This window comes from Dermacentor variabilis, chromosome 3 (assembly GCF_050947875.1).
Source record: "Dermacentor variabilis isolate Ectoservices chromosome 3, ASM5094787v1, whole genome shotgun sequence".
Lineage (NCBI taxonomy): Eukaryota > Metazoa > Arthropoda > Arachnida > Ixodida > Ixodidae > Dermacentor > Dermacentor variabilis.
In genome coordinates, this window is record NC_134570.1 from 67300988 (window position 1) to 67326178 (window position 25191).

A 25191-nucleotide genomic window follows, 5' to 3' on the forward strand; every position below is an offset into this window, starting at 1 on the left:
TAAATGTTTGCATAATCTAAATATTTCTCCTAGCTCTTTTTTTTTTCCACAGCGATGTCTGCGAACGCAACACCAGAGGTAAAGGGGTGCAGCATTGAATGGGGTGAAGTATGGCGTCGCCAGTAGAGGCCGCTACGGTTGCCACTTACTTTCCGGTGCCAGTTTCCAAAGATGAGCAATAGTGGTGCTAGCGCAGGCAAGTATTTCTATTTCTTTCGTGTTGCGCTTCACCCTTGTTTCCTTGTCGACACTGAGGTACGCTTGTCGATGTTGCGGTCAGTGCATCCATCGGATCACGAAACGTTTGCGACACTGCGAACTCCTTTTGTCACTCAGAGGCGCCTATGTGCGCGTTATATGTGGTACGGGGTAGTGCTGCCAAAGCTAGTCGCGCATTTTTTGCTTCTCTCACGCCGTTAATACGAAATAAGGTATTGTTCGCATGACTGATTGACTCTATTTGCATCCTTCCTGTGGTTTCGATTGCTGATGATACACGACAGTGCACTCAGTACTGGCGCACCTCCGTTTGACTGATGATTTCTGGATACAGCGATGGTTCCCCGTCAAGAGCTGCCCCCTACGTAGTGCCGTAGAGTACGCTTGCCGAAGTTTGCAGACACTTTTTTAAAGCCTATGTACTGTTTCCAGGCGTACCTCCGCCAAAGTCTGAGGAGGTGAAACCAGGCGTCCAGGATGCGACGAAATCGTGCAAGGATCAAGCAGCGAAAGGTGAGCGTTGCTCCTGTTCGTGCATTTTCATGTAGTTGTAGAAGGCCGATAAATGCGAAAGTCACGCCAGAAAGTTTGGTCATGTCATGCTTGAACTGCGTCGCGGCTGGAACTAAGAAATGTATTTAACGTAAGCAACGTAGCTGTGTACAACTACAACAAATTACGCATAGTTAACTATTGTAGTTTAATTTTTCCTCTTTCTCACTACTAGAGGAAGAAGATTTCCCGACATTATTGGAGGTTTGGCAGCTCGCTAGTGTAAAAGTTAAAGCGCGTAATTTGCACTTAAATGACAGAATGTAAGCTACCAGTCGCACAGAAAACCAATCGCATGTACTCTAAGTTGCAGCAACGTTACAGGAACGAAAGCATTCAAAAGATATGTTTCATGTGTAAATGCCTCATGAGAGGCTTAATTAAATGGTTTTTCGTCACTGCATATTAGTCATTCACTACTAAATGTTGTCAGCATTACATTATTTTTTTAAGAAGCCTATAGTTAAACGTTGTAGAACATGATGTAATCCTTATTACAATTTGAGTTAGCCGGTGCAGTGCTTTTCAAAGGCTGTAACAGTTGCGTCTTCTTTTCATGACACCACGTTCACAGCACCACAGGGTACTGAAGCTAAAGGAACCCCGGAAGCTGCTAAGACCGCTCAGCCCGTTGCTGCTGCTGTGAACAGTGGTATGTTAGCGTTCAAGCATAAGATGGTCTAGTTGGTTATGCTTATCATGAAGTATGACCTTAAGGTACACATTTAGACAGGACAGAGGGAGATGTACAAGACAAATGCAGAACCGCTATTTTGGGGGTTGACCTCAGTATTTTGCTCTGTCCCGTCTAAACTTGCACCATAAAATTGTGTTCCATAGTGTGTTAATGTACTTGCAGAGGCTGCGGGTTGCCACACCTGATCCATTGCATGGTTTGCTTTTGCACTTCTACTTTTTGACATTGTTCAACCAGGCATGAAAACTTAATGCTTGCTTTGTGCATTGTCACTGCTTGTTTCATAATCAATGCTGTCAGAATATAACCATTCTGCTTATACTATTCCTACTCATTCCTGTTATGCATCACACCAGACTAGCCGATTCTAATGGTAATGTTAGCGGGGTTCGGCCACAGCCAGTAGCGAAAGGCAGAAATGATTGTACTAACCAGAGCAGAGGCATTGCATTTTTCAGGCTTAAGGAGATCAATTGTATGTCATTTTATCTCTATTTGTGTGCAGTGTGAAGGTCGAATATTGTAGGGGTTCGCTAATGTCAGTGTAGTGAACCTCGATATTGTGTGGAAAAGCAAAGCTTATAGCATGTGGGCTTGTTCAACTTTACGCAATCAGTGTTATTTTGCTGTGCAAGTATTGGCATAGTACTAACGTTGTAAGCTCCAGGGAATGAGTGATGGGATGTTGAGTCGAGGCTAGTATGACTAAAGTTCATAACCTCTCTGTTGATGAAGCTGATTGGAGCTCTGTTGGGATTGTTTCCTCAAAGAGATTGCGATTTATGGTGAAATTAGCCTTATGTCAGCAAGGCAGTTCATCATTCCCACAATGGAGTGCATACTTACAGCCATTCACAGGCCCAATTCATTGAAATGGAACACTTCTGCTAATGGCAAAACATGATAGCATTTAATCCACTTGAACACATAAGGGAGTCAAGGAAATTTGATTGCTGAAGCAAAAGCTGGAAGATAAGTGTCATACAAGCCAGCTACCATCCACAAAATCTGGTTATGATAGTGTCCTTTCATGTTCTGGCATTTCTGGTAGAAACCAACATGTGAAGAGCACATGTAGAGTCAGTGCTTACATGCCTCACTGTAAGCCTTGCTTCACTGCTACAATTGCTTATTCAATATCTGCCTTTATTGGTAGGCACCATGCTGCCACTGGGGGGAAGGGAAACGGGGCCAAACCTGTAAGGACACAAGCTGAAATCAGGGCTTGAAGCAAATGTACAATTTTGTTTAGAACATCAGTGTAGTTTCTAAGCATGAATACAAGTGTAGTGCCACATGCTCTAGTTGAGCTACTCTCTTCCTTGCTCAGTGCTGGATTCTGAAGCAAATGAGTTACCACAACAGAGGTGCCATGTTCTTGACTGATCGCTTTTTGCAAAAAAAAAGTATTCCACTGAGCAAGTACTGACTGGCTAAACCTAGGAAATGTGGTTGGGACAAATGAAATTGCACACCTGCCGTCATCATTATTTTGGCGTTACATGATTATAATGCATGTTGATTATGTTTCTCACTTTACCGGCACATTGCAATGCATGCTGTATTATACCCAACAAGGTGGCTCCGTGACTGGCCAGGCACGAGGTCATGCATTCAATTCCTGGCAGCACTTCGGTGGAGGTGAAATGCAAAAATGCTTGTGTACTTACACTAAGCTGCACATTAAAGAACCCCAGATGGCCAAAAGTAATCTGGTGCCCACCGCTATACAGCATCCCTCACACACCACGCTGAAATTTTGGCATGTTAAGCCACATAATTTTAATGCTGTGCAGCAGGAAAGTGAAAATGTCCCTGAAAAAGGGTTGAGAATATGGCCCCTGTCATCAAAAACATTTCCATGGGTACCTGTTTGAATTTACCAATAGGTGTTTTCATTGCCTTTTCTTTTGATCCTTCTTTAACCATCGATACATTTTTGATATGCAGTAGACAATCGATAGATGTGGAAGAAAACAAGGCATTTAGTTTTGGCGTCTTGTCACAAACTTCATCCCACGTTTCTGTCTTGATGCATGTTTATGATCTTGTTGGGCTAGTCAGACATTTTTCTCAAGTGCACTTATTTTTATGCATAGCCTATGCTTCAGTGTCCATTCTGATAGGTGGCATTTGTGCTTCTTGCGGACCAAATCGGGTGATGCTTTGGCTTTCAGCAAAGACGGAGGGTGCTCAGCCAAGACCTGTCCAGAATGTCGAAGGAGATGCTAAGGTGGTCTGCAGCGTTGCGGTGACCCTTTCGCCATCCCTTGGTACGGAACAAGGCGCTTTGACCATGTTTTTGCACACACTGTATGGTTTAATTATGAGCAACGCAAACAATACTATAGTTTAAAAGGGGAGCTTTTGGTCCATTTCAGCTAAAGGGGTGGGAATTAGGTCCAGTACAGCATTGCAGAGAACTGTAGAAAAATAACTGGAGTGAAATGGAAGCTGTGCTAGTACTTGACTCAAATAGAAAGTATTTATATGCTGTGATTACTGCGATCAAATCTTCATTCCTCTACTTCACCAGCATTGAATTTTTACATGCGTCAAGTAACAAAGAGAGTAGCATATTCTATTTAAACATTTCTATGTTGTACAGGTTATGTATTATCGTACTTGATATGAGTGGCAGATGGTATGCACCCACCACTTTTTCATTCACTAAGAAAAATGACAGGCACATTTTTCTTGTAAATGAGGTGCTACAAGTAATTAGAAGTGTTTAGTTTACAAATATGTGCTGTACTGCCGCTGTTAGGTCCCTTCGGTAATGGGCGCCATTGTTGCAACTCATATTGGGAACACGCAGTACACCCTATCGCAACAATAAAGGCCAGGCATTGTTATCAACAGCCAGGTGGCCTTAACCTTTTTGCAATAGGCTATATGTCTCGGCAGGATATCTATCTGTGATAGAGATGCTAACTCACTCGTTAAGGTGGATAAGCCTCTTTTGGCTCTTCGCTCAGGCTGTTCAATGGATGTAAAAATTCACTGTGGACGAGCTGTGAGAGTTGAGCCCGCAAGTTCATCAGAGGCTGATCTCCATAAATGGGACTAATGAATCTTAGGATAATATCTAAACAGAGTTGTCTATGTGAGCATTATGTAAGATCCGTAAAAAATGTTAACTAATGTTCATAGACAATAACACTAGGAACAAGAAAAGCCTTCTGCCCAAAATCCAACTTACGGCCATTTGAAGTGATGAGTCACCGTAGTGCTACATGCTAGAAAAGCTCCTCTACATTAACAAATAATTGCTTGGCAGTGATTGATTGGCAGGCATGCTGTCCTCCTGTGAGCTTATGTTGCTGCAGCTGTCATACTTTTGTGCTGCATTTTGTGTTCAAGATTAATTTATCTTCGCGCATGTGTTGGAATGCTTTGTCATGACCTTATGCGTGCATGCTTGCAGCATTTTCGCTTGCATTGTGCATGTTTTTTATAATGGGCACACGCACAGTCAGTGCCATGACATCTGTGCATGCACTTGCTTAACTTGTTCATTTCAGAGTTTACTAGACTGCTATGGACATTATTTTTTTCTATACTAGTGTAAGGTACTCCTAGTCTTCGCATATAATTCTATATTAAATATAAAGAGGCATTTGGACTACAGGCTTTTGCCGTGCTGAAGGTTCACCTTATCATCACCTTTAGTCTAATATATGCTGTAGTAACCCACACTCACTTCTAATTAGTTGTCTTTTTCTCTTCTCTCTCTCTCCCTCTCTCTTATTTTTGTTTCCCAGCTGGCACAGACCAGAAAGGTAAGCTGCAACCAGTTTTTTATACTTCATAATCTGCCATGAGAACGTACTCAGTAACCTTTTAGAAGGTAATTCCACATCTCTTATCATTTTGACTTTCCTTGAATTTCAATCATCCACAGACCAGCAAAAATCAAAAGGACCTGAAGTACATGAAATATCATTGGAAGATATTGATCCCGACGCAACGGTGAGTTGTGAGAGCATTGCTGTCGGAGATAATTGGTGGTTGTAGCTTGCGAAACACACTTGCGGCTCCTACATGCAATTTGAAGAGGTCACACTCCATAAAGAGCTTGAAATATTTACTTGATGGCTGATTGGCTGCTAGCTGTAAGTGGGAAAGTTTATTGCAGCATAGTCATTACTATAATTGCACTGGGTGTTCTTTTTTGGGCACAAGCTAGGATTATGTGAAATGAGATACATTAACTCCAATAAATCAGTGTTCTCTCTGCAATGTGCAAATAATCTGTGATATTGTAATATTTATTTAAACATGTAAGCTTCAGCATCCAGTTTTAGAATTAATGCGACATACCAATAGTAAGCTCCTCAATGAGGTGTGGACACTTAATGCACATATGGAATACTAACTGGCTGAGTCTTGCTGCGAGCAGGAACTTAAATAGCAGGAATGGGAAAATGGAAGACTGCTGGTGATGCTAATTTGAGATTCCGGCACCAACTTTGTGAGATGTCACTGATTTTGACAGAGTGTGTGTGCTCAGGGATAGTAAATTGTCTATGAATCAAGAATAATCACATTGCTTCGTGAAGTAAGCAGACAGGGAAATGCGATGCAAGGTAAAGGTTTTTAGGGAACTGCCCTGTACAAGCACTATGTAAATTAATGTACTACAGAGTCTGTGATGCCACATTTTACATCATTTGTTTAATGGCTTAGACATGAAATTTACGTTGGAAAAGTTTTGCCATCATTTTCTGTCTTGCTAAACAACCCTTTTTTGTATCGGAAGAATGTGTATAAAGGTTTTGAAAGAAGACTGCCAGTCTAAGCTGTCTTTCTTTCTTTTAGTTTTGTCTTTACAAGTGATGAAGCAGTTGTGAAGCAGATTTTCTTTTTTCACTGCTGCCCTATCCATGGGCTTTTAACTGTTGCTGTAAACATCCACACTTTTCATCGTCCATTCTTAGGAGCATTAAAGAGATGCTCAAGACGAAAATAGTCTAGCTAAACAACATATCAAGGCATTGAAATGTCTCGGTGTTTCCTGCGCCTAAAGTTGATCTCATCGTTCAGAAAATTGCAGTTGAAGACAGCATGTCTCTTTCTCACATTAAATTGATGATATGCAAAACTTGCAAGTGCATTTCACCACAAAGTTTGTTTGACGTAACCAAGATGGCGGCCCCTTGGCTAGAATCGTAATTGAAGTGTCACCATGCGAGGTTGTGACATCGTTCCTGCCGCCGCCCATTTCTGGCACCATCCAAGCTTTCAAAATGCGTATCTCAGCTTTAACAGCGCACTATTGCGCTAACACGTCCATATTGGTTAGGGCAAGGCAGATGTGTGGGAAAGCCTCATTGCGGACTTTCGCATATCGTCTATTGCCGCCTGAAAAATGGAACAAGTGCACCACACAGATACTGCAACTGCACTGGCAGTCTTGAAGGCCATGCTGTAGTGTAGCGAGTGAGTAGGTTGCAGGGGGACAATGACACACTTCCATTAAGCGCTGTGATGAAATAACATCCGTGCGCACTGCTTGAGCACCTTACAAAATTAAATTCGATAAACATTACCACAGTGCATTTCTCTTAATGTTCAAGAGAACTGCAATTATCATCTTATTGTCACTGGCTGATGACTATTTACTGCACTTGGGCAAATAGTAGGAATCAAATAAATCGGGCAGTCAAACCCAGGTGCATACAGCAAGAATATTTATTTTGGTATAATTATATGCCATGCCTGTACTGACTAGTGCAAAAAAGATGGCAATCAGGAGCAAAGGATTATTTTTATGCACAAGATCACTAAGTGTCACTAAAAAAATAGCTTCTTAACATATTTGGAGCCTACTTGCAAACAAGTTTTCCACTAATGAATGACTGCTGTACGAGTAGCTTTCCGAGAATGCTAAATAAATCGGAACTTGTGAAAAAAGAATACAAAAATCTGCTAAGAGACTTGTGGGCCGTAACCACTAAAAAAACTTCACTGGTGGTAACTTAAAATATCAAACTGCTATATGAATGGATTTCCAAAAACATAAATGACAGATTACATACAAACATCACGGTTGCCATGTAGGCTTCCACCGGGAAGCCAGAAACAAAGCTTGAATTATCCATTTTGCGTCTGCATTGCTTTGAAAACTTTTTGTCTTTGTTTCACTTCTGATCATTCGCGGTACTTTCTTTGCTTAGCCAACCGAAAACAGTATCAGAGCATTAATAGTAGGTTCTTGTAAATATTTGTTTAGTTTTGAGTATTTGAATATGCTGAATATGTAGTTCCTTTTTAAATACAAATATGGATAGTTAAGATATTAAAAAAACAGCGCAGACAACAGGACTACGAGCAGACGGCAACACGGATGCTGCGCATACGTCAATGTTTAACCAACCAGCCCAAATTAACACTCTTCTTACGAATGGGTAGTGTGTCATGTTCAATTCATATTTGAAACTTCAAATGTTTACCTACCCCTACTGTTTAGCAATTATGTTTGGTACACAAGATGTCATACCTAGATTATGGTTCCGGATTTTCGCAGTAATGGTGCCAATCCAGCTGAACATTAGCATTATTTTGCCTCTTGCAATACTTTCGTTTCCTGGATCCTTGACGTTGCAAAGTGCTGATCTATTGTTTTAGCTTTACTTATTGGCATGCCCCTTTGTGTTTGCACCACAAAGAGATCCTTGGCACTTCATTAGAGTGCCTCAATGACTATGTTGAGACCCGTCGTGGTTGCTCAGTGGCTATGATGTTGGGCTGCTGATCACGAGGTCGCGGGATCGAATCCCGGCCACGGCGGCTGCATCTCGACGGGGACGAAATGCGAAAACACCCGTGTACTTAGATTTAAGTGCACGTTAAAGAACCCCAGGTGGTCAAAATTTCCAGAGTCCTCCACTACGGCATGCCTCATAATCAGAAAGTGATTTTGGCACATAAAACCCCATAATTTAATTTTTTAACTATGTTGATGAGTGTATGAGATTCGTGTGCATTGTGATGGCTGCCGAAGCTCTATGACACTTTGCAAGCTAATGCTCATCCCCCCAGTGTCTCACACTCTTATCTCATTAGGTGCTTTATGAATTTAGTAAGGCGGCAGCTGGTGACAAAATGCTAATTATCTCATTCTCACCTGTTTCACCCAGGATGTCGATTTCACCCATTGTCGCTTGGGGAAATTGTCAAACTTGGAAGGACTGCAACGAGTAGAGGTCAGTGAACTTATATGTACTGTCTTCGACATGTCTTCTCTTTAGGGGTGTAGAATAGCTTCACAATTTGCTGTGGATTGTTTCATGGCTTGTCACGTCTGCCTTCAGTGCGACAGCGACAGACAAGCAATGAGTCAACATAGTTTCGACAGTTGCCCTTCACACATAAATGAAATGCCTGAAGTTTGCATTTAATGAAGCATATTTGTTATTCAAGTGATGTGTCAGAGGACTTGCACAGTTGACTTCAGATGAATTCAGCATCAGTTATTTCACCCATATTTTTAGTTCAATTGCGGAAAGTACTGAAGGCCAACCATACTTCGTAAATATTGTAAAATTTAAGCTACTAAATATACATCTGTTTATACTTGAACAACTTAAGAAAATAAGATTTGCCATATGCTGTTGCTTCCTTTGCACTCGATATTCACTACCAGTCGATGGAATCGCAATTCATGTGTTGATGCGAGATCTGCGTTATCTTCTTGCCGTGATTGATATCACAAAACGATTCCACTTTGTCGAATCATGAAACACCAAACAGCCAACCCCACTAAATTGCCCTGCTACATGTATTATTCATGCTGTGTTAAATCTTTAGTTGCCAAACGAACCCGGCAAACGGCAATGCCAAGTGTATACAGGAAAAAAATTTATCATGTAGCAAAATTTGAGTGGGAAAAAAGTGGGGCAAAATCATTTTCTAAAGTTGCCAAAATACAGTTGTCTGATCTTTCTGACTCCATAGGGACCGGGAAAACAAAAAAAAAATGAATTCTTGCATTTTACAGCTCCCAAGGGCTCAAATGGTCAAAGGCACATCCAAAATAGCCCTGAAGGCCTGCCAGTAGTACACTTATTAGGCGTATCGGTGCTTGTACTGTGACAGGAGATGACGAATGCACATGTGTAATAAAGGAATACATACTGTGTCCCGGGATAGTTGCCCCTTTCCACTCTTGATATGCTCGATCACAATAAATTGTGTATGCTTCATTGCGTAACACCGCTGCGTTCCTGTGTCCAGGATTTACGACTGTTATTATATTACACTGGCTCTATGGGATGCATTTCGGCGCCACGAAGGTGTCCGAATTATTGGGCATGTCAGAAAAATCCGTCATTGACTGTAAAGATGCACGTCTGTAAAAATGCACATTACCACTTCTTGGCGCTCTTTGGCCATCATTGTCAAATATGCATGTCACTGTTTGTATGCACTGATAGCCTTAAACAGACCTAACGTGGTAGCAGACTTATCACAGATAAATGCCACCTCCTTATTTTAATCAGTATAGAAGATTTAAATGTGCTGCATTCTTTTTATTTCCTTTTAAGGTTTTAATATTTAGGAACAACCTGCTCAAGAAGATTGAAAACGTGCACATGTTGATAACGTTGAAGGAGATAGAGTTCTACGACAACCAGATTACAAAGATTGAGAATCTTGATGCCCTGGTTAATCTTGAGTGAGTACTGCATTTTGGTCTTTTGGTAAAAGAGTGATGACTTCACTTGAAGTGTAAGCAGCAAAGTTACATTGTTCTTATCACCAGCGTTTTAAGCACAGTCACAACTTGATATAACGAACGCTGTTGTGGTACTGGAGATGCTGAATACTCAGCACAGAGCAACTTGACATGGCACATTCTTGATGCACGTGCGCATTTCGACCAGCAGACTGGCTTGGCTGTGTCACCAATGGCAAGCCAACATGCCAATGCAATGTGATTCAATCTTACAATTGCATATTAACAGCAGTTTAAGCGCATGTTGGTAATACAGTAGAACCTCGTTCATACGTTTTAGAATAAAAGCTGCAAGAGAAAAACGTACTAACCGAGAAAACGTACAATCCAACGTAACTAAAAAAATTTGACAGACTCAACTATTCTTCACATCTGTGTAGCGCGAAGCGTCGCATCGATCATTGCAGCACGAGACGCTCGTCGGGCTCTTGGTGTTTCAGCACCCCTCCCCCCCCCCGAGACATGTTTTGTTGTTTGCCTATTGCGTAATGTTTTGAGAGTGCAACGGGAAACCAAAACGAAATCGAGCTGGTGGGCGATGCCAGATGCTGCCGAAGCAAAATGTGATGCCCAGATCCCGCCACCTGCAGCAGGGAACGGCAGTCCATTTGGATTATCACCTACTAAAACCATGCAGTACGCTACCAGTGGCACTACCTCCACGCGCTGTAAAATGGATAAGTGAAGATGCTTATCGTAATAGGTTTGGCGGCGTTAGATGTGAATGCAGCGATTGGGAGGAGATTTGCTGGTACTGGAGCAAGAAACTACGTGCCGTCGTTTTCGCGTGAGACAGGCAGCTATATACTGTTCTCGATCATGTGCGCCTCTCGTCTTTTCTTGTTCACATGGGATCTAGCAGCCGGAAAACGTATACAATTGCAGTCTGCAGCAGAGAATGGCGCATTTCGGTTAGCGCCTATTAAAAGTGTGCGCTATGCTTCCGACAGCCCCACGCACTGTGAAACAGATAGGCGAAGGTGCTCATCATAATAGGATTGGCAGTGATAGCTGTGAATGCCGCATGCGATGATTCCGGCAAATATTTGCTGGTACCGAAATGAAAAACTGTGTGCGCACCGGCGTTTTCATGCAAGATGGGCGGGCGAGTATTGCGGTGAAGCTGCCACAGCAGGCAGCTATATACTGCAGTCGATCGCGTGTGCATCGTGCATTATGTTGTTTACATGAGATCTAGCAGTCAGAAAAAATATCATACGATCACAGTTTAGCCACGTACGGAACGTTGGTGCCGAAACATAGTGTTTTCTGGGAATGTATGAATCATTAAAACATGAGCGTACCTTTAGTGGGTCATTTTCTGTGTTCTTGATTGCGAATGTTGGCACCAGGAAAACCTACGTAGTGGGAACGTATCAGCAAGGTTCTACTGTATAGTGTTGTTAATGTGTCATGTATCAGTGCAGCAAACTGCCAATGGTCCATCATAATTAACGGGACACATTTCATTGGTCCGTGAGACGTGTCACAGTTGCATTTCTATTGCATAGAGCTGGTTGTGATGTCGGCATTTAATTTCATTTATTTCCAACTTAAGAGCCCGAGAACCTTCGAAAGGGGGGAGTATTGAATTGTTCTTCAGTATCGCAGAAAATAAAACACACAATAAAATTAATGACCAACCAAACAATGAGAAAAGCAAGATTGCTGTTTGTCAATAATTATTCAGTTCTATTGCAATGCTTTGTTGACTTCTGGCAACACATTCATCCATACTAACAGAAAAGACACGCACATTGTTTGTTTTGCTGACAGCATTTATAAACCTTAGAAGGACATAGAAGAATTTATGCAATATTCGAGGCACACTGTACCTTCAAAAGTATCCTGTAGTCTAATGTATCATGGTTGGCATCTGGAACTATGTGCTGGTATTCCGGCAAATATTTGACAGTCTGTACGTATGAAAATATTGTCAGGTAAGGGAATTCCATAGATTTATTGTAGGAGAGGAACGAATTCCTCATTGCTGAAGAATGGCAGCGTGCACGAGCTAAGGGATGGCATTGAATAATACGTGAAGAAGTGCTCAATGGCAGTTTTAGCAGTGTGTGCCTTGAAAGCCTTGGGTTTTTGCCAGTATATGCATGTATGCTTATAACAATTATTAAAATGTTAGTTTTTTTGTCGATCACAACCGTTTTAACGAGTTCAACTGCATATTAGCCAGCACCTAGCATGGTGCTTCATTGCTGGGGTGACCCGCCTGTCTTTGTTTCTCACACTGTTTGTTTTTAAAACGCACAGAGCTGAGAACCTACAAGTACGTTGCTGCTTGCTTTCACAATATGGTGCCGCACTAGGGGCATCTGTCGTCTCTGTTGAAATGCATGCGAGTTGGATAGTCCATTTCAATTCCAGCGGTGGAGCTATCATTGTTGCCATAATGGGCTATGAGGGGTAGTGTCTCAACCATTGACTGTTTGGTAAAAACGTATTTGTCACAGCTAATTTAAAATGCTACTCATCATTAATTCAGACCTGTGCATTATGGTTGCTGAGGGGTTACTAAGGAGGCACAGTATGTAATGCAAACTCAACCTTCTTCCTTTCCTTACCTTAGCCAAACTGTTTAATAAAAGCTGTGTAGTTTGCCTAAAGGCTGCATAAGGATCTTTCTCTTTTATTTTCTTTGCACATCTGTGATCAAGAACACTGGACATCTCATTCAACCGGTTAACACACATTGAGAACCTTGACAAGCTTGTGAAGCTAAAGAAGCTGTTCCTGGTGAACAACAGGATTAGCAAGATTGAGAACCTTGATCATCTTGTCAACCTTGAGATGCTTGAGCTGGGTGGCAACCGAATCAAGGCAAGTGTTGCACAATTTTGCTAGGTTTCAACTCCACGTTTCCTTAGTATGCTTTCGTTTAACTATTTGCTCCCCCACACCTTTTGTAATGCCGTCTGTCTTTTGCAAATCGTTATTTGTAGTGCTTCTGCCAAAGTGGAAAAAAAGAATGTGCTATATTCTCAACACCTAGTAAAATAATATAATAGTCTGGGATTCATTTATTTGATGGAAAATTTGCTTGTTAATAAGGGGTGCTGTTTTTCAGACCTTCTGTCTCTGGTATGAAAAGAGCAGCAAGCGGGGTAGAAAGGATACATGATAGCAGTGTTGGTAACTTAGCAAGAAAGTCGCTGAAAATAGTGAATTTTTCGTCATCTGAATGACAACTTTGCCTTTTTGGTGTCTTAGCAGCATATTTAGTGAACTTTTTCAGGCCAGTCAATGTTTCCAAGAGCATCGACTGAGTAATTGCTTCTCAGATCGTAGAAGTCAACTGTACAGGCACAGCTAAACTGGATATCTTTGCTTTTACATTCAACACTGTTTTTGCAACATTGCCTTTTCACATGCCAACATTTGGCTTGTCACTGCAAGAATTTAAAGCTGTCATTTAAGATAATCAGGAAGACATCTAAATGCTACAAAAATGAATATAACATTTAAAAAGCAAAATTCCAAACAAATCATTATCATCACTTAGTGACATTTTGCTAAAGGTGAAGTGTTTTGAGCCACAGCCTGGCAACTTTGTCCAAGAAGTCACCAACACTGTGTAGTAGTGACTCAGCATGCAGATTGACGACTGTCCTTGAACCTTCACCTGGAGGTTTTCATTTTATAGCATTTAGTCTACTAATTTTTTTCTTCTGTGTATTGGGGACACTGTCTTATTGCACTGTTAAACGAAAAGAATATTGTGGGCAGAACCAGTGGCACGTACATCGCTTTGTCATGCTTGTCGGATCATGCGAGCAGTGAGCTGGGAAATGTGGCAGTGACGTGTAAGACGGCACGAGTTAAACTTTGCAGAGTGTAAGGATCAAAAGTGGCTTATCCTGCAATTTGTGCTCAGTGAGCAGCCATGTTGAGACCACAGACACTCATTAGTATCACTGCCATCCTTCGGAGCACACCATTCACGATCCCTACATGGGTGTGATTCAGTTAGCAGGCTCATGAGAAGGAATTAAACTCTTACCATGCTTTAGCTGCAGTAAATTGTTTAATGCATAAGCTAGTAAATAGAGTGTCCAGTTGGCTATGTGCAGTAAAATATTGCAAATACTTGCTTGCATGAACTAACATTTGTCTGCTCCACTAAATTGGCTTTCCTAAAGGCATTCATGAAGGCATGATCTCATTTATACAAAACCTTAAGTTTTTCATCCTCTACCTTTCTTTAAAGCATACTGAACAGGGTAATGTGGCAGATTTTGTTGATATGTAGTTTACAGGGCATTATCCCTGCCGAAATGACCCCAGCTGAGACAATTATACCTATATGCAAGTGCAGGAAACTACATAGTTATTTGTCGCATAAGTAGAAACTAGATGTTCCTGCCATAGTGTTCATTTTTATTTCGAGTGCAATCCATGGAACAGTGCAGTTGATGCCAGTAGTAGGATTTTGTTCTTTCTTTTCTTCTTTAGTTAATTTGTAACAGCAGGTCATTTTGGTATCCTTTATTCTTTCACCTCTTCAGTGTTTTGTGTGCTGAACTGTAGGCCTGTTGCTATGTGCAGTTCTTAGCTGGCATTTGGGGGAGGAAGGTTTCACTGTGGTCATGGCTCGTTGCCAATTACAGGTCATTGAAAACTTGGACCGGCTGGCAAAAGTGAAAAGCCTTTTCTTGGGGAAGAACAGGATCTCCAAGCTTCAAAACCTTGAGCCTCTTAAACAGCTGGAGCTTCTCAGTATTCAAGTGAGCCTTCTCTAGATGAACGTTACGGTTTGTGTATGCCCACACTAGTTGGAAGCAGCGTAGTGCTGTTGCTAAACAAAAGGATTCAAGCGCTGCTCGACGGTCTGCCAAATGAGCGGTGCATGTGATGGCACCGCATAGAAGATCCATATGCAGACAAAACCCACAACCTACGACAGTGATGACTGATGCATAGGGTGGAACTGTAACTTCTTTAGGGGGGTGAGTCAATTGTACTACATGAAATTTAGTCAAATTTGTTTCAATGATACGTGAAGTTTTGTGAAATTGATATGCAATATACAAAATGTAATTAAGTCAAATTGTCATGTAATAGTTTACAATGCACCGGATACTTCCGTCAGGTTGTCATCTTCAAAATCTCAGCTCTGACACCACACGGCAGAGATGTGTAAATGACACACTGATGTTATGATGCCAGTGGAGTGTACATGGTGCACATGTTTCATAAATGCAAAGACAGTTTGGTTTTTATTGCACATTGTATAGAGATTCTGACATCCACCTCACAGAATGTAGTGGGGACACAGCTCTGCAAGCTCTCTGTGGGTGCAGGACGTGGTCATGGTGACTGACTTTTTCTATGTTCTGCTTGCACGAGATGGCAACATTGTGCGCCCTTATTCGCCGAAAGCCCGTTGCTCTTACGAGTTACACTTTGTGCTAAGCTTGGACCTATGTCTCATAGTTAAAGAACCAAGGTATCTGTTCTCCTGTTTTCAGTATGCAAACTTGGCACATGGACCAAGGCTCTCACATTACTGATTTACTGTATGAAAGTGCTGAACCTAGGCTGACTATATAGCTGCTTGCTGAGCATGAAAAGTCACGAAAGTTAAGGTACGATGTCCAATGTGTGGTGGGCTGGTTGAGAATTTGCTTGCAGAGGGACAGTGTCTGGCCCTTCAACTAAAGAACTACGCTCTGTAGCAAGTCAAAGACACTCTAGCAAATAGTGTTCAAGATCACAATGAGTCTTGCAAGTCACACAGAATGGCGATGCAGCAAGTCCTCTTGTATAGCCATTCCTGAGTATGCACTGAACTTGTGCAGAGGCAACATAGCAAGGATGCCCCTGGTCTGCTCAGTCCCTTTGTCGCGCAGGACCATAAAGGCTAAAAATGGCTGGCAGCAGCTTGTTTAAGAAGACATTAAGGGTCCTTAGTGGGCGTTCTTCATTGTCCTGAGTGCTACGGCACCGCAGGCAAGTCTATCAGCCACCTCATAGCCTACTACACTTACATGCAAGGGAAACCAGTGAAACTTTATAGTAAATTCACTTAGGCACTCCATGTACTTGTGTGAATGACATGGCGTTTCTGCGAGGCAACTGGACATTCAGGAGGGAGGTTTTGCAACTCCTTCTGGATGTCATAGCCCATGATTAGTTCTTATTAGTGCTGCGATTAGTTCACTGATTAGTTCTTCGCTTGAGATTGGTAACATTTAGCAGACTCTTTTCAGGATATTACATCGTCAGGGGGAGGCAGTTTGGCATCGTAAGCTGGATGGCTTATAAGCTGTAGGCTGCTGTCCTGTTCCGCCGTGCTCTTTGTGTTGTCTTGTTCACTCATCCCACACTACATTTGTGAAAGATGGCAAATTGAAAGACTTAACTACCTATAGCTTTTTTCATTTATTAAATTTTCCGGAGAGGAGATGCTTGGGCGGAGCTGCCAGCATGTCTTGTAAGACTAAATCTACCTGTAGCCAACAACATGCTTCTCCTCCAGCATTTCAGAATTAGAGGGGGGGGGGATGACATAAATACCTAGAATACAGTGCCCAGGAGAACAGTCAGGGGACAACTCAATAATGTGTGTTCACACATGTGACTTATGGGATTTGCATGGGAACATAGGTCCAGGGCATTTAGAATGTCCTTCATGTTGACACTGCAGTGGCAGTTCCAGAGATCCTGGCTTGACAGTGGCCGTCCACAAGTGCAAACTTGAAATCGCGTGCTCGAAGGCACCTCGAGCCCTACAGCACACAACTGGCAATGCTTCATTGGCTTGCCTTAGATATGTTTTTATTCCATGTTATGTGAGCATTTTCAGTATATTGATTCAACTAACTGGTTTTACCTCCTCTGTAAAGCAGTCGAACCTCAGTATGACAAGGTCGCACCCGACACAAAAATACCTTCATAACATTCAATATTTGTAGTAAGCATGCATTCATTGCCTGCTGACATTGCCAACCAAATTTCAATATTTCAATTCTTTCATTGAATAATTCATTACATATCAGTGTTTGTTATATCGAAGTTCGACTGTAGTGGGCTCACAACTTATTTTTTTTCGTTGCATGACACAAATTTCTTTCAGGGCTGGTTCAATAAAATATTGTTGCTCTTTTCCTCCTAGAGTAACCGAATAGTGAAGCTTGAAGGGCTGCATGAGAACAAGAACCTCTGTCACTTGTACATGTCTCACAATGGTGTTGAGCGCATCGAAAACCTTGAAAACAATGTAAGTAGTATCTCTCCTTTTTATTCAAATGGTCTTATTGGTGCCTGTTTGCAGCTTCATGTGCGACACTGCATGTTGGCTCTTGAACAGACTACAAACCCAAAGAACGCTCACTGAGTTGTACTGTCATCTTTGTTCACATGTTGAGGCATAACGTAAATGTTGGCAGATTTGATTAAACCACTTAATTCATTCCATAGTTGTAGTCTCATAGCTTGGAGAAAAAAAAAAACATCATTGTCCGCACGTTTAGCATACTTTTCAATAAGTACACTAGTGCGATACTTTATAATCAGGCATGGTACACTGAAGTAAAATCACATTTTTCTAGGATACATTTTTTGTTCAATATGGACATAAGAAATCGCTGATGAAATCACCATGCTCTGTGAAGAGCTTTGTTGGTACCCCTAGCATAAGAAAATGGAAAGATGGGCCATGAACATTCTATTTAGTATGTATGTGAGATGTGACGTATTTAGCACTCAGTGCCATCATCAGCTCCTTCCTCTTATTTTCACGTATCTTAGGTCAAAGATTTTCTTATTCAACTTCAGGGGTTTTAAAAAAATTTACTTTTGCAGTAGGTTTGTTTGTTGTGCTGATTTATATGTAATTAACAACATACTTGACGCCATAATTATAAACCTCTGAAGCACCTAATTATGTGTTAAACACTTTGGTGAACTCGGATTTTTTAAAATAAGGCACACTAATGCACTTGTAGTACAGCTGGTTTTTGTCATCAACAGTCGGACATTTTTTCTAGGCATATGAAAAGTGTGGAATCTATAACAAATCGTGGCAGTTGTGTTTCTTATTGTAATGCTTTTTCTTTTTTCTGTGTGTGTGATGAATGTTGTACTTTGCAATTGAAAATGTTAGAGGAACCATAGGTTGTCAGCGATACATTGAGTAGGTACTAATTGCTGCAAATTGCGTTTCTTCTTTGCTAACTTTAGATTTCCTCTTATATGCGCAGGTAAAACTGGAAACGTTAGACCTTGCAGCCAACAGGATCAAGCACCTGACCAACATTAAACACCTCGTCAACATTGAAGAATTCTGGGTATGGAACTGGGGCCTTTCTTGATGTCTCTAATGAGCTCCTTCGATATTGACGTGGTGGGAGTTAACATTATGCAGTTTCTACTGTATCACTGAACTGTTTTCATGGCTCCCATTGGTTTGATCCTGGCTTACTGACCTATGTGTCCTTGGCAGCCAATGTGTGCCAAGGCATTGTACTAATAAATGCATTTATTATTACATTTATTGTTTCGCTAAGAGCAATTCGATTCTGGTCCTGTCCCTTGGTGACATCTCGAGCTCAGACTGGTTGGCCGCTGAATACCCGGGCATCAGAATAATAGGCATTCATTAAGAATACTTTTGTACCTTTACCCTTTTATTACTTTAGGCCCATCTACATCAATATTGTAAGGAAGTGGGGTGCCCTATTCCAGTGCCATTGCCAATGGTTTGCGCATTGTAGATGTTCAAGTTTTAAGGCATGCTCAATGTGTTGGCAGAGCTCAGTTCGCTGGTGCACTTTCACCAGTAAACTTCTTGACAATATCTGTTGTTAGCTCTTGCAATGGGCTGATATAAATGGACTTATCTACAGTGCTTACATTGCAAGGCAACACTGGGGCTATGGGAGCCATTGTAGTGGAGTCTGGATTAATTTTGACCGCATGGGGTTCTTTAACGTGCACCTAAATCTAAGCACAGAAGCGTTTGTGTATTTATACTGTGGCTAGGAGTCGAAGCCGTCACCTCTCACTCAGCTGCAGAACTTCATAGCTACTCAGCCATCACAGTGGGTGAGCAAAGCAAATAGCCGGTTCTGAAGGCCTTCGCTGCTGTAGTATGCCTTCTGTGTGTTGTCTAGTATGTTGTGTTTCCATAGTGTTTCTGCATGCTGAATCACAGATCTTGTTCCTTGATTTTTGTGCATATGCCAGGCTTTACATGTGGGACTCGATGAATTCTTTTACAGAATTTAAAAATCCTAAAATGGAATGTGTGTAGTTGTCTAATACACTCATTTCTCCGCAAGCTCGTACATGAGACTACTCTTCATGCATTTCATACAAAATCTGCCAATTCTGCTTTCTTCCTCATGATGCTTCCCTAGATTTATTACCCACAAGGTCTCTCATCTGCTTAGTGCTATCCAAGGGCCTCACTTAAGAATTTTTGAAAACTATAAGTGCCCTGGAGAGCTTTCATCTAGAGGGCTTATTATTATTCTCATAATTTTGTGATAGGAATTCCAATAACAAAGAGCTGGAATAATTTCCAGCCCAAATGGCCACATTTTGTTTGGGCCCATTGATTGGGAATGCCTGTGTATTCAAATTTTTGTGCATGATGAAGAATTTAATGGGGATTGTCATTGATCAGACACTCTTCATCACAGTGTTCCTTGTAATTAAGGCATAGCTTTGGAACATTAACATTGTCACATCATGAAACATCTGCACAATCTTTAGTGACAAGCAGCTTTCCTGCATGCCTGATGGCATTATAAAATGTAATTAGGCAAAGACATGTACTAATAAGCTCTTTTTGGTCTCTCTCTTTCTTTTTACTGCACAACTTAATTGCTGCAAAAGTGGAAAGCCATTCCAACTGTTCAGCTTTGTCTTATAACTGCTGCCTCTCTCTTCTTCTTTTTTTGCTCCGTTGCAGTTCAATGACAATGAGATAGAAAGCTTCGAAGAGGTGGAGGTGCTCAGAAACTTCCCCAAGCTAGCCACAGTCTACTTGCACAGCAACCCCATTGAGAAGGACCCCATGTACAGGCGCAAGATCATGATGATATCGTCCACTGTGACGCAAATCGACGCCACAATGTGCCGGAAGTAACCCGCCAATTCACCGGGCTGCACAACTTGACTTCTGCGCTCAGTGCCACAGGGTTTTTTTGTCCACGTGAGGCTAGTGGTTCAAAACTTGGTTTTGTTGGCTCCGTAATAACCAGCAGCGGTCATCAGCTAATGAGCTTCGAGGCTAAGCTTATGAGCTGCAAAGCTGAGTTGTGAAAAGGGCATCAAGATAGGGCGGACGAGAGCAGAGACCTCTTTGTTGTTTTGTTTGTGTTCTAAATAAATGCTACTTGGAAGTGTTCACTTCTCCCATAGATCCTGTGAAAAACTGTTTAACATCTGGTATTTGTTTTTGTACTTAGCACAAGCACTCTGCTTGTAGGTTGTGCTGTGTTAATTGATGCTTCTGAAATCCAAAGGCAGGCCATCAGAAGTGATAGTGAAAAATATGAACAAGGTAAACGGGCAGTATCATATAAACTATCTGTATACTACCTGCCTGCTTTACCTGGCTCTATTTTTGTAAGAGAAGGTGGCTGCAAGCAAACTTTTGATGTATGTGCTCATCTTTTAGTGTATTATACCTCTGCTTGCAATTTGCCAAAGAAAAGCAGTCTAGAGAACCAGATGCTTTTAATAAATTTAACCTATTCACAATATGTTTATGCAGATAGCATCCAATGTAGAATGAAGTCACTATACTTTAGTTGTGCACTAAAGAGAGACACCGTTTGTAATATGAAGCTCTTCATTAGGATTTACAGATTTTTATTTTATTTGGTGCTGAGTGATTCACATTACTAACAGACTTCTGCACCTCACGACACGCCAATTTGCTGTGTAACATTGTATTTTGCTTACGAAGAGCTGTCCGAAAATTAATTCTAGAGAGAGTGGGAGTATGAATAAGTTGACATGTATATATGTCTGTCACATTTTGACTTTGCAGTGCATGAATCGACATCCCTCCTCTATGTCTATTTAATGTAAATTGAGCTGCTCGTCTGTGCAAGAATAAAGGAATGTTTTTTGGATTCAATATTTCTTAGTGCCCATTTTTATGAACGAATTCTTGTAGTAATGTGTTTTTCTTCTATAGTACAAAGTCTATTCTGTATGTGCTCACACTCGCATTTAGTTAAAACGCTCTCCATTGAGCTCAAGCAGAACACTAAAACTTGCTATTGCGGCCAGTGCTTTGCCCTTCAGGTGAAACTGCTGCCAATTTGTAGCGGGCTGAAATGCCCTACATCCTGCTATAGATGCTTGGGGTGAATGATGACGGTAACTTTTTCTATTGCACGATGCGTCGCTGCGTATGAGCTGCTCTTTAATGAATCTCTTTGGCGCCAACATGCGTCACTGGGTATGTGCCAGAAGAAAAAAATTCGGGTAAAACTTGTATCTCGCGATGAATGTTGATGTAAATGCATTTAACATTGAAGCAATTTAGCGACACACCATATTGCCACTGCCGAAACATGTCTAGTATAAACACCCAGCATCGGTCAAATCCTAAAGGATTTTTTATTTGTCAGTGAAGAGGCTACGCATATCCAGTCACACATACCCATAGTGACTCAAATTGGGGTTGCAAACAAGGCACTGCGTAACATCGACCCAAAATCGATGGGAGCGATAAACGAATACATGAATGAGTGCTGGCACTCCAGCTGTTTACCTCCTGAGTGGGAACACGCACAGTTGTTCATACCAAATCCAGGCAAGAAACTGAACCTAGAGAATTTTCGCCCCGTTTCACTCACCTCCTGTCTAGGCAAGCTCATGGAGCATGTAATGCTCTGCCGCTTGCAGATCTTTGCAGAGGAACACTATCTCCTACCCCCCACGGTGCTCAGTTTTGGGCACACTTGTCTGCCCAGGACGTCCTCCTTTAATTACAACACAACCTCTTGCATCCAGACAGTGGTTCGAGCACGAAAGCTCTGCTGCGTGTGGACGTCCATAAGGCTTTTTGACGACGTGCGCCGCACGGCCATGCTTGAGAGCTTAGCTGACTTACAACTCGGCAAATAAACCTACAACTGCACCAGGTCGTTCCTCACAGATGTGACTGTCGAGCTCGTGGTCAATGCTCACCTGTAATCCAGTTCGGCGACAAAGGCATGCCGCAAGGCGCAGTCTTGTCACCATTCCTATTCAACCTAGCAATGCACACCCTGCCTCCTTAACTGAATGAAGTCCCGGGACTCGGACACACGCTATATGCCGATGACATCACGCTCTGGACATGGGAAGGGTCGGACGGCACAGTTGAAGAAACACTCCAACATGTTACCGACATAGTCGTGCAACACGTGAACGCAGCGGGACTAGAGTGCTTCCAGCACAAGTTGGAACTCGTCCTGATCCGGCCACCCACTCGAAGCAAGTACAAGTCACCGCCCCCTCCCATCACAATATGCGTAAACTGGCAACCAGGCACCCATGCCAAGCATATGCGAGCACTGTGCGTGATACTACAGCAGAACCAGCGGAACGTCGTCACCATTGACGGGCTCCAGATAACATTATACCAGACCACGAGACTGCTACACAGAGTGAATGCGCATAAACAAGCCACGAAGGAGAAGGACCTGCTCCAACTAGTCCAGGCCTTTGTCGTCACCGTCTCACCTATGCACTACCATACCTCCAGTTACAGAAGGCGGAACGAGCTCGGCTCGACTGCATTATACAACACGCATGCAAGGTAGCCCTCGGCTTACCGAGACACACATCCACCGAGAAACTTCAACTGGGAGTCCACAACACCATCGATGAACTCATTAGAGCACACCACACATCACAGGTTCACCGTCTCTGAAATAGCAAACCAGCCGCTGGATCCTCGCTCGAACGAGCCTCGGAGCGTCCTCAACTGGCAGAGACCTCACCACCATTCCACCACACATAGGGGACAAGTTCGTCATCAAACCGCTGCCCCAAAAACACACTCGCCGGCCACCACGACGGCAGAAGAAGAGCGAGGGCCCAGGCGCTACACAAGACGTACGGGACCAACTCCGCCGTGTCATACGTGGGCACAGCCCAGCTCTGATCGACCCCACACCTACACCATTTGCACCGTTTCGGGCCCAGGACTCAAGGCACGGACAGCTTCGAGCTTTCTACATGCTGCCACACCCACTGAAGCAGAAGAAACCGCCATTGCGTTGGCCACGGCCTCAACAGACGCCTGTAAAGTTATGAGCGGCTCCAAAACCACCATAACTTTGCGTGAGGAATAGTGGCACAGACCACATTAAAGCGCCTACAGTCAATATACAACAGAGAAGAACCACGCTCAATAGAGTTGATATAGGACCCGGCTCATGCAGGGAATCCAGGTAACGAAGCAGCCCACCAACATGCTCGAGGATTCGTCAGCCTAGCGGAGGGCCTGCCGGGACCGGAGACCTCGAACGAAGCCCTGCACTCGTATCACGACATAACCCAATATTATCATCTGGCACGATGCACTACGCTCGCACCGCACAGTAAACTAAACAAGCATCAGATCACCTGGCGCAGTTTACAGACGCACTCATACCTGAACCCCTACATATAGTGGCACATTTACCCGGACAGAGCAAGCCCGTACTGTCACTGTATGATGAGCTAGCTACGCTCAGTCACATCCTCTTGGACTGTGAGGAGGACCTCCTCCCTCCGATCTCCTGGCCTCTCCCTCACCTTCATTGTGGGAGGAAGTGCTGCTTAGCTCGAGCCCGGATGTGCAACTGCGAGCCGTTGAACCAGCCGACGAGGTCGCTGTCACACATCGCCTGGCGGCCATCTGGCCTTCCTGACTAGCACATGAATTAACTCCCCACTCTGACGAATAAAGTTGTCTCTCCCTCTCTCTCTCTCTAAAGTTGGTGTCAAAGAGGTTCCTTGAAGGGCAGCACATACCTAATGTCAGCTTAATATGCATACTTAGTGACACCAGTTGGTCCAACAGTTGGTTTCAAACACGGTTCCCTCAGAACACGTAGCACTATGCTCTCTCTACCCATTAGATCATGGACTGCCCACATGACCAAAGTTGTTGGTAAAATGATCTAGACACGCAAAAAAGGTACAAGCATAGTTACCGAAAAGTGCATGAGGTAAACTAAGAATCACAATCACATTAAAAATAATTTGAAATTTATCCGGTACTGGGCGGAATCGAACCTGCGTCATATATTCAGACACACGCGGCCTTTGCGTGGGTGCCGCCAGATGGCGCAGCTTGTCCTGAGGAAAGCGCCAGAGAGGAGCCCGGCTGCAGTACACGCCTCATGTACGCGTTTCAGGGGCGATATTGCGGTGTGTCGCTACTTTGCTTCAAGGCTAATCGCATTAACTTCGACAGTCATCCTGAGGTTGTTTTGTTTCTTTAGGGAAGCGTGATGTCCGTGATGATGCTAGGTTTCGTCGCACATTTATAGACACGTTGTCTTGGAATCTGGCAAAAAGGCAAATAAATGTCTGGCGAACCGCCTGTTACCCATAAGCACTTACTGAATGTGAATAACAAGAGAGAAAAAGTTATCCCAGAATACAACAACAATAAAAAAACGCAAAAGAATCCCGGTGATTTACGATATTCCCCAATGCGAAATTTGAGCGCAGCTGTATACATGTTTTCATTTCGCAAAGAATATGAGACCGAAATCGCCGCACTGAGTGGCAGTGGACCAACGCCTTAGCACAAGGAGGGGCAGTACATGCGAACACTGGCACTACGAGCGGCATCGGAGCCAGCTGTGGACGACGACGAACTCGCGAGCGGCACGTGGCACAAGCGCGTTCGCGCGGTTATGCCGAGGTACGCAGACCCTCAACCCAGGAATGGGCGCCCAAGAGCTGCGCTCTAAAACCAGGAGCTCATTGTGCACCTGTAAAGAATTAAAAGAGGTATAAGTCA

At 42.8% G+C, this 25191-nt stretch overlaps 1 protein-coding gene across 4 annotated transcripts; it reads left to right on the forward strand.

Moving 5' to 3' along the window:
* The first annotated feature begins 100 nt into the window (after positions 1-100).
* On the forward strand, positions 101-21317 carry LOC142575810 (uncharacterized). Of its 4 annotated transcripts, XM_075685473.1 has the most exons (13): positions 101-196; positions 652-732; positions 1346-1423; positions 3646-3741; positions 5233-5250; positions 5373-5440; positions 8611-8676; positions 10018-10148; positions 12881-13043; positions 14831-14947; positions 17338-17442; positions 18425-18511; positions 20140-21317. In XM_075685473.1, exons 1-13 carry the CDS (start codon positions 172-174, stop codon positions 20314-20316), a joined length of 1212 nt encoding a protein of 403 aa, XP_075541588.1. In that variant the 5' UTR covers positions 101-171; the 3' UTR covers positions 20317-21317. The 4 variants fall into 4 exon arrangements, with proteins under 4 accessions (XP_075541588.1, XP_075541591.1, XP_075541589.1 ...); XM_075685476.1 differs by lacking the exon at positions 3646-3741; XM_075685474.1 differs by lacking the exon at positions 1346-1423.
* The last annotated feature ends 3874 nt before the right edge of the window (positions 21318-25191 follow it).

What these genes read in the sequence shown, in the direction of transcription:
- LOC142575810 (XM_075685473.1), top strand. Translation starts at nt 172, where the DNA reads ATGAGCAATAGTGGTGCTAGCGCAG. An exon ending in CAATAGTGGTGCTAGCGCAG is followed by an intron (nt 197 to 651) that starts GCAAGTATTTCT and finishes TACTGTTTCCAG; the next exon opens with GCGTACCTCCGCCAAAGTCT. An exon ending in TGCTGCTGCTGTGAACAGTG is followed by an intron (nt 1,424 to 3,645) that starts GTATGTTAGCGT and finishes TTTGGCTTTCAG; the next exon opens with CAAAGACGGAGGGTGCTCAG.